Here is a 15,248-nt window from a genome sequence, read left to right as displayed (position 1 = left end):
CATTATTGGTCTCCTTGAATTTATCTGTAGTTTGGTTCAAAAATGGTTTTACAAACGTCGTAGTCATTGGAGTTTCAAGCATTCTGAATTGTCATTGTATGTAGAGAACATTATTCGGTCAGCCTTAAGTGACAGTAGGTCAATGGATGTAAGTTTTCTTTTTATTTATACATTATTTGTATTCGATTGAGTCTATTATTAATATAAATATTGTAAGTTTATCGTTCATTTTCTTTTTCCTTTTGTATTTATACCCCATTAACCAGTATGAATTTGAAGTGCATGATCACTCTGACTAATTTGTTATTAACATTATGAATCGTACTTACTCATGTCGGCATTGGTACCTAGACATGATCTCGTGCTCTCATACATGCATTGCATTGTCTTGTAGGAACCTTCAACTATAGTCATACGCACATGATTTCTATAGTTTTTCCAATCTACTTTTGTTTTATACAAAAAGGAAATGCAACCTATTGGCAATGTTCACTACAATTCATGGAATTGGCAATGATCCAGTTCTTCCTTCTAATGTCAAACGAACAGCTGGGAGGCCTAAGAAAAAAAGAATTGCATCTTGTTTAGAAAACAAGCTACAGTTTGTTGTAGTCGGTGTGGTAAAGCGGGTCATAATTGTAGGTCTTGCAAAGATCCCATATGTCATTGAATGCACTTATAGTGTTATATTTTTTTAGTATTGTTTTTCTTTACTTTGAAGTTTGTTTCCCTCTTTAAACAGTTCTTTAATTTTCAAACTTAACTGCGTTTATGAAAGGAATTGTTATTTTCATTGATATTGTGGTTTGTTATCTTACTTTTCTGTTGGTAGTTTAGTCATTTGTAATACTTAAACCTAATTTATGTTGGTAGTTCAATCATTTGTATTATTCAGAATGGGCAAAATTGAGCTGAACGTTTTAGAATTATAGTGTCTTTGTGAAATAAATCCAAAATATTCAAATTATATACAAAAATAGTAATGATATGACAATGATTGTACATGGAAGTGGAAGTTAAATATTACTAATTCATGTTGGTTGTTCAGTCATTTGTATTATTCATAATGGGAAATTGAGCTAAACGTTTTAGAATTACTGTGTGTTTTTTAAATCAATCCAAAATATTCAAATTGTATACAAAAACAGTAATGATATAACAATTATTGTACATGGAATTAAAAGTTAAATATTACTAATTTATGTTGATTGTTCAGTCATTTGATTTTTCATAATGGAAAATCAAGCTAAACATTTTAGAATTACAGTGTGTTTGTGAGATCAATCCAAAACATTTAAATTGTATACCAAAACAATAATGATATAACAAGTCCAAATCACTCGTTACATTCATTGTTCATTTATGTTATTGAGGATTGGAAATTGAGCTGCAAGCTTTATAATTACAGTGTGTTTGTTGTTATTAAACTTTATGTATGTCCAATGTGAAAAGTTCAATTCACCTAAAATTACAAATAATTTATTTAACGGTGCTCTCAGTACTGCAACATTGTGCCAGTTTTATAAATATATTTTTTGTCGAATTATCGAAACAAGGGAGACGGGGGAGATCCGATTCTAGCCGACTTCTACACTATTTTTCTCCATTTTTCTTCTATTATTTGTTTGAGGATGTATCTGTACAATTCCTTGGCATTTACCATGAATATTATGAGCTAAGGTAATCATTTCTAGCTTGGATTTAGGATTATTATACCTATTTCAATATATTTTTGAGATTTCAAACTAGTTTATTGTAATTGTCGAATTCAATTTAACTCTCGATTGATTATGATTATATTATTGGATTTTTGGGAATTTATGATTATCACTTTTGCTTGACATTTAATACATGACATATAACCTTGTGTTGATAGTCTAGAAGCAATAGGTTAGGTTAGCTTGCGAATCAATTTGGATGAGTATTGTTCTAACCAACTTAGAATTGATTCCATGAATATTTAATTAAGAGTGTTCCTGTTAGATGTTCAATCTAACTTTGTCCTAGATCTTAATGCAATTAGGCCAACTTAAATTTGTATGTTGTTCATCGATTTAAATTGGGCTAATTAGTTGGTTAGGTCGAATTAACTTGTCGTTCCAATTAATTCAATTAGATATAAACAATTACTTGATTCTAGCAATGAGAATTCTATGATCGAATACATTGACTAGGAGAATTTCGAAACAACTCAAACTAGGCCTTCTCAAATTGAATTTCAACACTTTATTTTATTTTATACAATTAAATTTATTTGCAACAAAACAATTTCACAAAACTCCCTCTTTGGTTACCCTTGGACTAAAAGCTATTTAATTGAGAAATTCGAGGATTTCGTGTGTTTGATCTGTGCTACCACTATTACATTAATTTTGAGTTGATATGATTAGATTATTTGTTTCGATCTAGACGATAAAATCTACTCCAACCAATTATTGAGATTTATGTAGGATTGGAAAATGGCCATTGGACGAGGGATCGTAGGAGTAAAAGATGGAGATTAAATAGCAACATAAGGAAAGGATATTATAAAAATGATAATAATAATAGTAGATTAAAAAAAGATCCGTTGGCACCTTTTTTTTAATTTTATTTTGAATTGATTTTTAAAATTTCATCCTTTTAAATTATTTTAATTAAAAAAAAAGAGTATTTGGATAATGCCATGTGTCATGATTTGAATACTTTAATGAGTTGATTTAGCATCACGTCTTTATTATCTCTTCAGCTCATATTGTCATGAGATTGGTCTATGTGTACCATGTCATCACCACATAAGATTCTTCTTTCAAATCTTCTTTCTGCCACAATTTGTTCATTTAATGTCTAATTTAAGCGATTCAAAATGTGTTTGAAACGTTTGTCTAAGCTCTATGCTATGAACACTCAAAACACTAAAATCATCAATAAATGAAGACGTGTTATCATCCAAATATATAGTAAGATTGAAGTTCATAAACAAAACGAGACTTGATTTCTAGATGTATGATGAAAAATGCAAATACTCAGCAGCTAATGTTGATCGAAACTCAAGAGCTACCTAGACGAGAGATTAAAATAAAAGAATTAATGAGCAGAAAAGCCCATTGAGTCAACAGTTTAATACATAACTTCTTTTTAAGAAAAAAACTTCCGTCATCCTAAATGAAATTTCAAAATCCAATACCGTAAATTTCAAATTAACTATTCACCAATCGTTCATACATTTATTGTTGGGTTAACCACTCTTCACTAGATCCAAATACTCAAATATCAACACTGAAAAAGATGAAGAAAAGGTTAAGAAATATTCTGCTAAATCCTCGATGATCGATACTCGACGATCGATGTCTTCCTACTCGATGCTCGATGAGAATTCCCTTCATCGACTCCCGAGTTCTCTGTTAAATCCTCGATGAAACACGATGACAATTAAACTAATACTCGATCTTACTCGATGATTCTTGAACAATACTCGGTGCCACTCAAAGGTGAAAACGATCAACTCGACAGCAACGATCGATGCACGATTGAACTCGATACTCTGTTATTCGATGCGATTTGAATAGTGAGTGTATAGTACGCGATTTGAGTAGTGAGTGTATAGCACGTGATTTGCAGAAAGAAGACAGTAATATGAATAGGAAAGATAAAGGCAAGAAGATGAAGCACAGAGTTTACGTGTTTCGACAAGATTGCTACGTCCACAAGAAGATCCAAGTTCTTTACTAATGAAGATTGAGTACAGTTTTTGTTGTTTATAGAAAATTAGGAAAAATGATGATAACTCTCTATTTTTGTTTTAAATTAATGCCAAATTTAAGCATTATCCTTTCGTAAAAAGTCCAATCTTTCATCTATTTATTAGCATTATTGTACGATCTTCATCATTTTCCTCCAAATTCAATTTTGTTTCTCTCATCCCATAATTCAGTTTGTTTCACTTTCCTCAATTCATTCATTTTCTACCTGGAACTTTTTTTAGTACTACAAAACTATCATACTTTATTAGAAAAATGTTTGATCAATAATCAACTTGTCCTTTTATGAAAAATTGCTAAATTATACAAAATACCTTTAAACTTTATACTTTACCTCAAAATATATCCTTGAATTTTTAAAAGTTTTAAAATATCCTTAAACTTCCAATATGAGTTCAAAAATACCCATACCTTTAATTTTGGATGGAAACCGTTAATATTTTATGTCAGAAATACCCTCGAACTTTCAAAAGTTTCAAAATACTCTTGAACTTTAAAAAATTCAAAAGTACCCTTATTGTTATCTAAACAAATATTATTAACACTATCTTACTTCTCTATTTTCCATCTTTTTTCACCCCTCCTTTCTTTAGTTACGGTACGTGAACTATAATAAGAAGAAAGAGAATAAAGGAAGCACCTAAGAATTTTAAAACTTAAATGTCTTAACAAAGTTTTATGTTAGTAGTTTGTTGATAGCTAAATACGTTTTTTTTATTTGATTATTTTTCATTTTGACATGTTTTAAGGGGAGATTTCAATTTTGAAAATTTGTGAGATGTTATGAAAATGTTGGTTTTTATTTTGGTTGTTGAGAAAATTGGTGTAAGCTAACAATTGAAAATTAAGAGAAAATGAAAGTCTCTATATGAAAAAAATGAGGATATTTATATAATTTTTCTAAAATTTGATTCTTTTTTAACATAAGAAAACTTCAAGCAAATTGATCACCATATTAACGGTGAAACTATTTTAATTTTATTTTAATTCTAAAATTATTTTTGCAATGAGATATATTAAAGGTTTATATTCATATACTACCAATGAATTTAATTTTTTAACTTTTTAAGTTAGGTTTCTTTTTTAAAACTTTTAAAAGTCAAGGGGTATTTTTTAAATAAAACTTTAACGGTTTCGATCTAAAACTAATGAAAGGGATATTTTTTAACTCTTTTTTAAAAACTTAATGATATTTTTAAAATTTTTGAAAGTTTAAAAATATTTTTTACTTAGAATATTTAGGGATATTTTTTATAATCTAACCTAGAATAATGAAGAAACAACAACGTGCAGTGTTTTTCCCTTTAAAAAAAACAGCATTACTCGAAGGAAAAAGGAAGATGTCTGAAATTGCAAGTGATCAATCAATGATTTTAAGATTTTTTGTTTTAGAAAGATAATAATTTAAGATTAACAACTACATGTTAATAAAAATATTATCATTATATAATTACTAGCAAAATATTATTATAAGTTATATTTACTAATTTTATGTTTGAAAAACCAATAATCATGTGGAACACACGTCGAAAACCAAGAAAAGTTAAATAATGCAATAAAGCAAAACAAAACAAATATCATGTGCAAGATTCGTGCCTTGTCACATCATATAACAATTATGTGGAGGTAAGAATTTCATCCTATGACCTCAAAAAGTAAATGGTTTCTCATTCAACTATGTAAGTATTGACACAAAATATATTTTAAATAGTTTATCATAATGAATATAAATAATAGACTGTGATATTTTATTATTATTTGTAAATATTTTCAGCAGATTTATCATTTAAAATAATTTCCTCAAACAATAAGTGTAATACTTCTATGGCTAAATATATATATCTTTTGCCTCTACGATTGAATTTATAATTTTTTTTTTCAATTGAGTGTTTATTGTTTAAAAATAGTTTCAATTTCTTTTAACAATTTTCAATTAAAGGAAAATGTTAAAATTCAACCAGAATAAACTTATGTGACAATGACATGAGTTTTGAATATGGAGAAAGAATTAAGTTGAGTAAGAGAAAAAAAATCACATCTACAACAATAATAGAGATTTGGGTGATAAAATTAGATATTTTACTCCTATTTCAAAAGTGTTTCCTCCTTTACTCTTTCCAATTCTCTGGACAACATCATTGATAAATTTATTCAACTTAATCATTCCTCTAACATGAAGGTCCTCTGGAGTAATTTGGCGGATGCCAGTTTATGGAATATTTGGCTAATTATCTTTAGAAGGATATTGTTAGGAAAAGCTTCTCACCGCTACCGCTGGAATAAGCAGAAAAATAATAGAGAAGTTAAAACAAAACAATAAAACTAGAAATATAAGAATTAACATGAAAAAACTCCAAACCAATTGGAAAAAAAACCACGAGCAGGAAAATAATTCTCTCTCCGATCTCAATTACAAGAGCTTTCTCTCATAACTTTTATAATACTTACACTATTTTCCTACACTCACACTAGAGAATATATAAAGAGACTTTAACTAAGTTAGTACAACCAAACTTAAAGTGTGTCTAATCGGAACAATTTGAAACCAAAGGTATAGCCTCCTATTGTGTTTTTGTTCTTGGAGCTCATGACTTTCTTGAATTTTTTTTATGTGGGAAACAATACTAATATTTTGCCACAACACAACATATATTTTATTCACGACAACTTCATGGTATGCTAAATCACCCCCTTTTTGTAATTATGGTATCTCTTTATATTTCATTAAACGAGAAGGCTTTTCTCTAGTATCTCCTTTGATGTTTTGTTTTTGTCTATGAAGCATAGATACTTCATGTGAGACAAAGGATCAGTATCAGACACGTATCGGATACCGATACCTCCAAATACTTTTCAGATACGTATCTGACACACGATTTGACGTATCTATTTCTATGTGTATTCTTTTTTTAAGAAAAAAAAACAAGTAATTCATCTAATCTTTTTCAATCTATAATTAGGCAACTTATTTAAAAAACTCACTATTCGAGTCCAAAACTAAATGAAAAAAATAAATAAATAATGGACAAAACCCTAGACTAGAAGCATATAATCTCCATCTTCACATTTGAGTCCCCCATAAAGTCCACCAAAATACAAACCATTTGGATATCTTCAACATTAAGTTATTCATTTATCTTCATACTTCTCTCTCTAATCTTCTTCTTCTTCTTCTTCTTCTTTTTTGCAATATGAGTCCCTATTCTATTGCATTTTATTAACTATTATATTTCAACATCTTAGATGTTGCTTTTTTTGTATTGTATTTTAGTCTTTGTATTCTATTTCATGCTATTGTTATTAACTTGTATGCTAAATTTATCTATGTCCTAGATTTTTTTAAAGAAAAAAATGTATTTTCAACGTATCAGTATCCTCATTTTTTTAAAATATATATATTAAAAAAAATAACGCATACTTAGACGTATCCGTATCTTAGTTTTTTAGAAATGGACGAATCGTCATATCCAATCGTATCCGTATTGTGTAGCCTTATCTGTGTTTGTGCTTCATAGGTTTTCGTTGAATTGGCATTAAGTTCTTCCCGAGATCTCCTTTGTAATTATTCATTTTCATTGAAGGCATCTCTTTTGTATTCGGGATACAGGTGCACCTATTGACCCTGCCCTCCTCTAGTAAAAAAAAAAAAAATTCTCACTTGTGTCAATAAAAGGAGAAACAATGTGACTGACAATTTTGTATATCACTAAATGTATGAGAGCAAAACTATAAAACGACCTAAAATTTATATCCAATAATTATTAGGGGGCTTGCAAATTCATCTAACAGTTTCGATGGGAAAGGACAACAACATCTAAACAAATTTTTCTATAAAAAGGCCTTATTTCTTCATTTATTCTTCACTTTCATAAATCACCTTCTAAGATATCATAGATTTTCCCTGATGACAAGAAGCACTGCTATGTCTTTTTCTTTGATCTTCAAGCTTTTCCTTCTCAGCCTTTTCTTGAGTACATTGCTCGCTTCTAGCTTGGATTCCGACGATGATGGCAAAAAGGTATAAAACATTAAAAGTTGAGCAACTATACTTATAATGTATCTATATATGTATACATATGATGGGGTTTATTTTACATATTTTTCTTTTCTTGTTATTTTAAAAAACATTGCAGATTTATATAGTATACATGGGGAAGCTGAAGGACGACCCTGATTCCGCTCATTTACATCACAGTTCACTGTATATATATTCCACTCATTTACATAATACCTAAACATTCAACCTATTCTATTTATTTTAAGCTTAATTGCCTTCCTCGAATCTTTCTTCATTTTTTTTTTACAATATGTATTTATATATATAGAAAACTAGGCTGATTTTTATCACAAGAGTTGCAACTTTATAATACTTTTGTTTAGAACCGACATTGTAACTACCGTTTAGATAGCAGTTTAAAACTGACATCTTATATGAATTTTATGTTAATCCACAAAAATTACAGAAAATGAGGCATTTCTGTTAAACTAACATCATATACTAAATCTGTCATTGTTTATAAAATGTCAACTAACATCTAAAGCCTAATTGTTGTAATCATCTTGTATGTTTTGTACTTTAGCCCTTTTGCTCCAGAATCTGTGGTCTATACCTACAAGAGAAGTTTCAATCGATTCGCAGTGAAACTCACTAAAGAAGAAGCTAAAAAGATTGCAAGTACGTGTACTTATTATTTAACATAAGGTTCTGTTTGGTAACCATTTCGTCTTTTGTTTATTAGTTTTTGAAAATTAAGTCTATTTTATTATACTAAAAAAAATTAAGTATATTTTCTCTTAATTTCTTACAATTAGTTGCATCTTTCTAAAGTAAAAGAAGGTTAAATCTTAACCAAATTCTTAAAACAAAAACAAGTTCTTAAAAACTACTTTTTTTAGTCCCCATTTGGTGACCATTTTGTTTTTTGTTTTTTGCTTTTGAAAATTAAGCTTATTTTCTTCTTATTTCTTACAATGAATTTCATCTTTCTTTAGTATAATTGTTAAATGCTTAGCGAAATTTCAAAAAAAAAACAAATTTTTAAAAGTTATTTTTTTAGTTTTTAAATTATATCTAGATTTTTAAAACCATTGGTAGAAAGTAGATAAGAAATGAAGAAATTTGGAGGTGGACGTAGTGTCTATGGGATTAATTTTTTAAAAAAAATGTGAGAGTTCTTGAACCTAACTTAGATGGCCAAACAGAACACAAACAATCAGCAGAAATAAATCGAAAGCAGTAAAGAACACCAAGATATATAGTGGTTCGACCAATTTGGTCTACATCCACTTTGAGAACCAGCTTGAATTAATTTATTAATGAGCAATAAAGGAATTTTACAAATTACAGATAATCAACGAATTCACAAATCTGTAATTTCGGTATCCACTAATACTGAGAGATCTGCACACAACGTCGTCTCTGAAAGCTGAGAACAACTCGCTGCAAAACAGCCCAAAATAGTATGCTATCCGCCTCTGACTGGCGAACCAAGTGCAGACCTGCTCCTCTCTCTCACCCGACAACCACTGCCGGACGCAGCTACCATGGCGAACCGCCGGCTCGACAGATGCAAGCCCACACCGCTGGTTAGATCGGCGAAGTCTGACCCGACACCCAAGTTCTAATTGGTGCACGACTCTTCAAGGACTCGACACCCACACTCGAATCCGCGCTGACGGAGACCCATGCCCACGCTCACATAGCGGACGGCTTTGATACCAGCGGCTTCCCTTCTCTCGCTCTCTCTCAGACCGCTTCGGACGAGCGTGTCTTGTTTTTCATCCTGTGGTGGCTACTCTATTTTTTCCAGCCTCAAGATCACAAATACAGACCCTATTTTTGGAGAAGAAGAGAAAATTACAAGTTTGCCACTGCTCAATAATTATGATAATGTCATTGGGCCTTTAATTTTTTTAAAAAAACCCACTTAAATACCTTGTTATTTTCTACAAATCTCCCTCATAACAAGAATATTTAAGTGCCAAGCTGATTCTCCAATCTTCCTAACATCCAGATTTAATATTCAGCCCATCTAATAGGTATTTGAACCTATGGGCTGGAAGAATCTTGGTTAACATATCTAAAACATTCTCAACTGTAAGAACCTTGACCAGTTCAGCATCTTTCTGGGCCACAACTTCTCTGATAAAATGAAACTTGACATCCATATGCTTAGACCGTTCGTGATGAGATGGATTCTTTGCAAGATGAATAGCACTCTGGCTATCACAATGGACGATAGGAATGAACTCCTGCGACAACAACTCACCAACTATCCTTTTCAACCACACCGCCTCTTTCACAGCTTCACCCACTGAAATATACTCTGACTCAGTAGTAGACAAGGCAACAACTTACTGTAGAGCAAGCTTCCAACTGACCACATTACCAAGCAAACAAAAAATATGATCTGATAGAGACCTTCTTTTGCAAGGTCTGCAGCATAATCTGCATATGTGAAACCTTCCAACAGTGCTGAATTATCACAATCCCTGCTAAAACACAATGATACACTAGCACTACCTTTCAAATATCGAAGCACCCATTTAACTGCATTCCAATGCTCCTTCCCAGGATTTGACATAAACCTAATACTCATAGCATATCCCAAGTCAGGCCTAGTAAAAATCATCAAATACATAATACTTCCAACAACATTACAATAGGGAATATTAGTCGTCTCTAAGCTTTCTTGTTTAGTAACAGGACACTGAGACGAAGAAAGCCTAAAATGAGATGCTAAGGGTGTAGAAACTGCCTTACAACCAGATATATTATACTTCTCAAGCAGTTTATACATATAACTCTCGTGCGAAATGGTTAACAAATCTTTCTCCCTATCTCTTTTCACATCCATGCCTAAGATCCTTTTCAGTTCACCTAAATCTTTCATCTCACATTCACTACTCAATCGTTTCTTGAGATCACAGATTTCAGAATAATCCTTAGACACTAGAATCATATCATCTACATACAGAAGTAGATAAGTGTATGTACTTTTCTAAGATAGTTTCCAGTACATGCAGGCATCATATGAGCTCATGTGAAACCCGTGCTTTAGAATAAAGGTGTCAAACCTGATATACCATTGTCTCAGCGATTGCTTCAGTCCATAGATGGACCTGTGAAGACGACAAACCATGTCTTCCTTTCCTTTCACCTCATAGCCCTTAGGTTGAGCCATGTAGATCACTTCCTCCAATTCACCATGAAGGAAAGCTATGGTGACATCCATCTGTTCAACAAACATATCAAAGTGAATAGCAATAGATAAAATTAATCAAATGGATGAATGCCTCACCACCGAAGAGAAAATCTCATGAAAGTCAACTCCCTCATTTTGAGTGTAGCCCTTGGCTACCAGTCTAGCCTTATACCTAGGCTTGCTCTCACCTCCTGTATCTGGCTTGATTTTATAGATCCACTTTGACTGAATGAGTTTCTGATTAGGAGGCCTTAGAACCAATGACCATGTCTGATTTTTCTATAATGAGAACAATTCTGCTTCCATAGCATCCTTCCACTATTCCTTCGAATCAGATATAATAGCCTCCTCAAAAGTAAGAGACTCTGCTTGAATACTGTTAGTTGCATAAGTAAGAGCATACACAACTAAATCAGTATAACCATACCTCGTAAGAGCTTGCCTCACCCGTTGAGGCCTGTCACGAGTAAGCTGATAGTTCTGTAGGTCATTTCTACTTGAGCTTTTTTCACCAAAAGCTCCCCATCAATCAAAGTCCTTTGCAGTTGAGGTTGTCTACCATCAGAACTGGATGACTGATCACTGGAATCACCTGAACTAACTGATGGTTGTGCTTTAGAATCAATTCTAACCTCTACCTCAACCTGATCAACTGTCTGTTGTTTCTGCTGCTCTTTGACATGAAATGGCATCTCTGTTTCATTAAAGGTCACATCTCTGTTGATAATACATTTATTTCTGCCCTCTTCCAAGCACCAAAGTTTATATCTTTTAACACCCTGAGGATAGCCAATAAACATACATTTCAGTGCCCTATTGTTCAGCTTCCCTTCCTTAACAGGAGCATAAGCTGAACATCCAAACACTCTGAGATGATCCAAGCTTGGAGCTTTTCCTGTCCATATCTTCTGAGGAGTCTTTAGGCCTAAAGAGGAAGACGGACTCCTATTAATAAGATAAGAGGCTGTTTGGGCAGCTTCCCTCCAAAACTTCAAGGGTAATGAAGCCTTTGTCAAGAGACATCTTGTACGCTCCATAATTATTTTGTTGAACTTCTTAGCTAAACCATTCTGTTGTGGAGTGTACGTAACAGTGACATGCCTCGTAATTCCCTCAAATTTGCAAAATTTATCAAATTTGTGATTCACAAATTCTAAATCATTGCTTGTCCTCAAATACTTTACCTTTCTACTTGTCTGGTTCTCAACCTGCTTTTTCCATTCAAGAAATTTCCCAAAAGCTTCATCCTTCTGTTTCAGTTGATACATCCACACCTTTCTTGAAAAGTCATCAATAATCGACATAAAGTATCTTGAACCTCCCATAGAAGGTACTTGTGTAGGACCCTAAAAATCTGAATGAATATAATCTAAAATTTCTTTGGTAGAATGCTTCCCTTTCCCAAACTTCACTCTGGTAGACTTTCTCATTATGCAATGTTCACAAAATGGGAGTTCAATGTCTTTAACTCCTCCAAGCAAACCTTGTTCTGAAATAGTTTGAAGACCTCTTTCACTCACATGAGCTAATCTGTTATGCCATAACATGGATTAATCTGTTTCTTTCCCAGATGCAACAGCAGCACTACCTGAAACTGCAGTACCCTCTAACACATAAAGACCATTCCTCAAGGTCCCCTTCAGCTTAATCAAAGAGCCCTTGATAACCTTCAGAACTCCATTCTTAGATTTATAAGAATAACCTGTTCTATCTAATTCGCCCAGAGAAATTAGATTTCGTTTGAGTTCTGAAACATACCTTATATTCGTAAGAATTCTAATCATACCATCATGTGTTGCAATTCGAACTGACCCAATTCCTTTTACATCACAAGAACCATAATCACTAAGCAGAACTGATCCTCCATCATTTTCCTGAAAGTCAATCAAGAAATCCCGATTAGGAGTCATGTGAAACATGCACCCTGAATCCATGATCCAAGCATTCTGAATGTCCCTGTTGGACACCATCAAAACCTCTGCTGAATCATACCCATTGGTAATATTTGCTACACTAGAATCCCCTGGCTTGCTACTTGATGCTTCCTTGCTCTTATTCAAAAGGCAATTTTTTTCTAAAGTGTCCTTCTTTATGACATAGGAAACACTTTTTGCTTTTCCTCTTTGATTTCGACCTGGATCTCGACTCTTTTTCTTTTTCGTTCTTTTTCTCATTTCTGCCTCTGGCCATGAGTAACTCTCCATCCTTGCGTTTCTTTTTAATCTCAAGATTTCTCGTTCTCAAGGCATTCAACACTATATCCATGGACAATGAATCTCGTCCATATTTAATAGCTGCCTTAACTTCTCGATACGATTCTGGCAAAGAATTTGGAAGAATAATTGCTTGATTTTCATCCGACATCTTCTCACTGATGTTATTGAGATCAACTATAATCTTCTGGAATTCATCTAAGCTCTCTTCAAAGCCTTTACTTGAGTGCAACTAGGCTATAGTAGACAGTCTTGTTACTTAACGAATGTTGATTAACTAGGTTAAAGGGTTTGACCAGTTAGTCTCGGGTCGTTGGAGCCCATGATCTGTAGATCCATCGCGTCTCCTTGCTAGCTCACTACGGAAGAAATTGAAGAACTAGGTGAATTAATAATTTGAAATGTTCAAAATCGAGTTTTAGGGAAAACCGTATTTTATATGAGATATAATTTACAATTAAATAATTAATTTATTAATTAATTATTTTTTAGAGTATTCTTGAACATTAGCATGAAAGTGTTTTTTAAACTTGATTAATATGATTAATCAAAGTTAGGTGTCAAAAACAATTTAATATGTGATATTAAATATGTTTTTTAAAATATTTTATAAATTATGAAAATGTTTTTTTCCATAAAAATTGATTTATTTAGTTTATAAATTAGTTTGTTGAAAAATTCAATTGTTTGATTTTCCCACTAACTAAGTGAACTTTAAAGTGGCACTTCCAAAGCTTGACACCTAAAGATTACATGCTAGTGGAGTTTGAAGTGGAAGACATGCAAGATATGATTGTGCACGTAATTTGTCTATAAATAGTTTGGTTTTTTAATTTTGTAAGAACTAATGCTTCTTTGACGTTGACTTTACTCTTCCACCAAAATCTCTTTACTCTCCACTTTACTAAAGTTAAATTTCCTTTAGTTCACTAACAAAACGGTCTCACAACTGTGTTCTTCAATCGAAGAATAGTGAGAATTTACCATTGGTGGTGTCGATCGAGCTCGGGAGAGGAAGATTGCGGTGGATTCTACAAAGGTTGTAATTTCTAACCCTTTATGCATGCTTATTCTTGTTGTTTATGTAATTAGAACGTTATCGATCTTCGATTTCACTATTGCATGTGTTCTTTATATTCCAACAATTGGTATCAGAGCATGCTTATAATGTTCTATTGCATATTGGTGGGTGTTTTTTCATTTATTGATTGAATTGTTAGCTAAGGTGGATATTTTACGGTTTTGCCATTAGTTTTCTTTTAATTTCTTGTTCAAATTTGTAATTGCTCACATGTATATGAGCTTTAATGTGTATCAAAGGGTCTCTAAATTTGTTTGAGTCATGTTGTTCTTAAGCTGTAATTGTTCAGTTCCAGGATCGAGGACAACATTACAGACCCGAAAGTCACCTCCCATACCCAGTTTTTACTTCCAAACTTGCTACCAGACTTGAGAACTTGGCGGCCCGACCCAGTTCAGTGGCTTCTTTGCACATGCCTGCATCAACTCACTCTGTTCAACCCGTTCTAGTCGATCGGTGTGCCTCTTTTCGTTGACCGGTCAGTGCGTGCATTGACCAGTCGGTCTAGAAGGTCCGGACCGGTCCAGTTGACTTAGTTGAGTCGGTTTGACCGATTCAACCTTGTTTTTGGAGTTTCTAAGCCGGTTCGAGTGCTTTTTGGCCGGCTCGGGTTGGTTCAAAGAGTTTGAAGCCGGTTGGAGAGGGTTGCTGTAATAATTTAGTTGTTTGTTTGTTTTTAATGTCAAAACCGGTCCACTGTAATGTTGTTTATTTATTATGCATGTGATGTATGATATTATCTTAATTATGTGTGCATAAAGTATGCCATATAGTTTTCTTTTTAATAAAACCCCACCATATGGATAAGCATGTTGCATGCATTTGATATATATTATGGGTGTTATAATGTATATAGTATGCATGCATAGTTTTAATATAAGTATTATATTAAAGCATGTTTGTTTGAGGAAGCATGTTATAGGGTTATAAATTTATTTTATAATTGTTATAAAATAACCTATACATTTAAAATCTATAACAAAGATAAGATGCATGCTCACCTAGGGTT

General features: G+C 32.5%; 1 protein-coding gene across 6 annotated transcripts; it reads left to right on the top strand.

Moving 5' to 3' along the window:
• Positions 1-7,529: 7,529 nt before the first annotated feature.
• On the top strand, positions 7,530-14,984 carry LOC120081558 (cucumisin-like). Of its 6 annotated transcripts, none has more exons than XR_016530403.1 (5): positions 7,535-7,758; positions 7,874-7,941; positions 8,321-8,415; positions 14,084-14,197; positions 14,529-14,666. XR_016530403.1 is itself a non-coding variant. In XM_039036547.2 (5 exons), the coding sequence occupies exons 1-5, from the start codon at positions 7,645-7,647 to the stop codon at positions 14,609-14,611; spliced, it is 426 nt and encodes a 141-aa protein (XP_038892475.1). In that variant the 5' UTR covers positions 7,557-7,644; the 3' UTR covers positions 14,612-14,984. The 6 variants fall into 6 exon arrangements, 4 of the variants coding, with proteins under 4 accessions (XP_090171230.1, XP_090171228.1, XP_038892475.1 ...); XR_016530404.1 differs by having other exon boundaries at positions 7,537-7,758; positions 14,127-14,197; XM_039036547.2 differs by having other exon boundaries at positions 7,557-7,758; positions 14,132-14,197; positions 14,529-14,984.
• Positions 14,985-15,248: the final 264 nt, after the last annotated feature.

This window comes from Benincasa hispida, chromosome 7 (genome assembly GCF_027475165.1).
Source record: "Benincasa hispida cultivar pf3 chromosome 7, pf3_genome.v1.1, whole genome shotgun sequence".
Taxonomy (NCBI): domain Eukaryota; kingdom Viridiplantae; phylum Streptophyta; class Magnoliopsida; order Cucurbitales; family Cucurbitaceae; genus Benincasa; species Benincasa hispida.
Note: the sequence above shows the minus strand (reverse complement) of the source record. Positions and strands in the feature narration are given on the sequence as shown.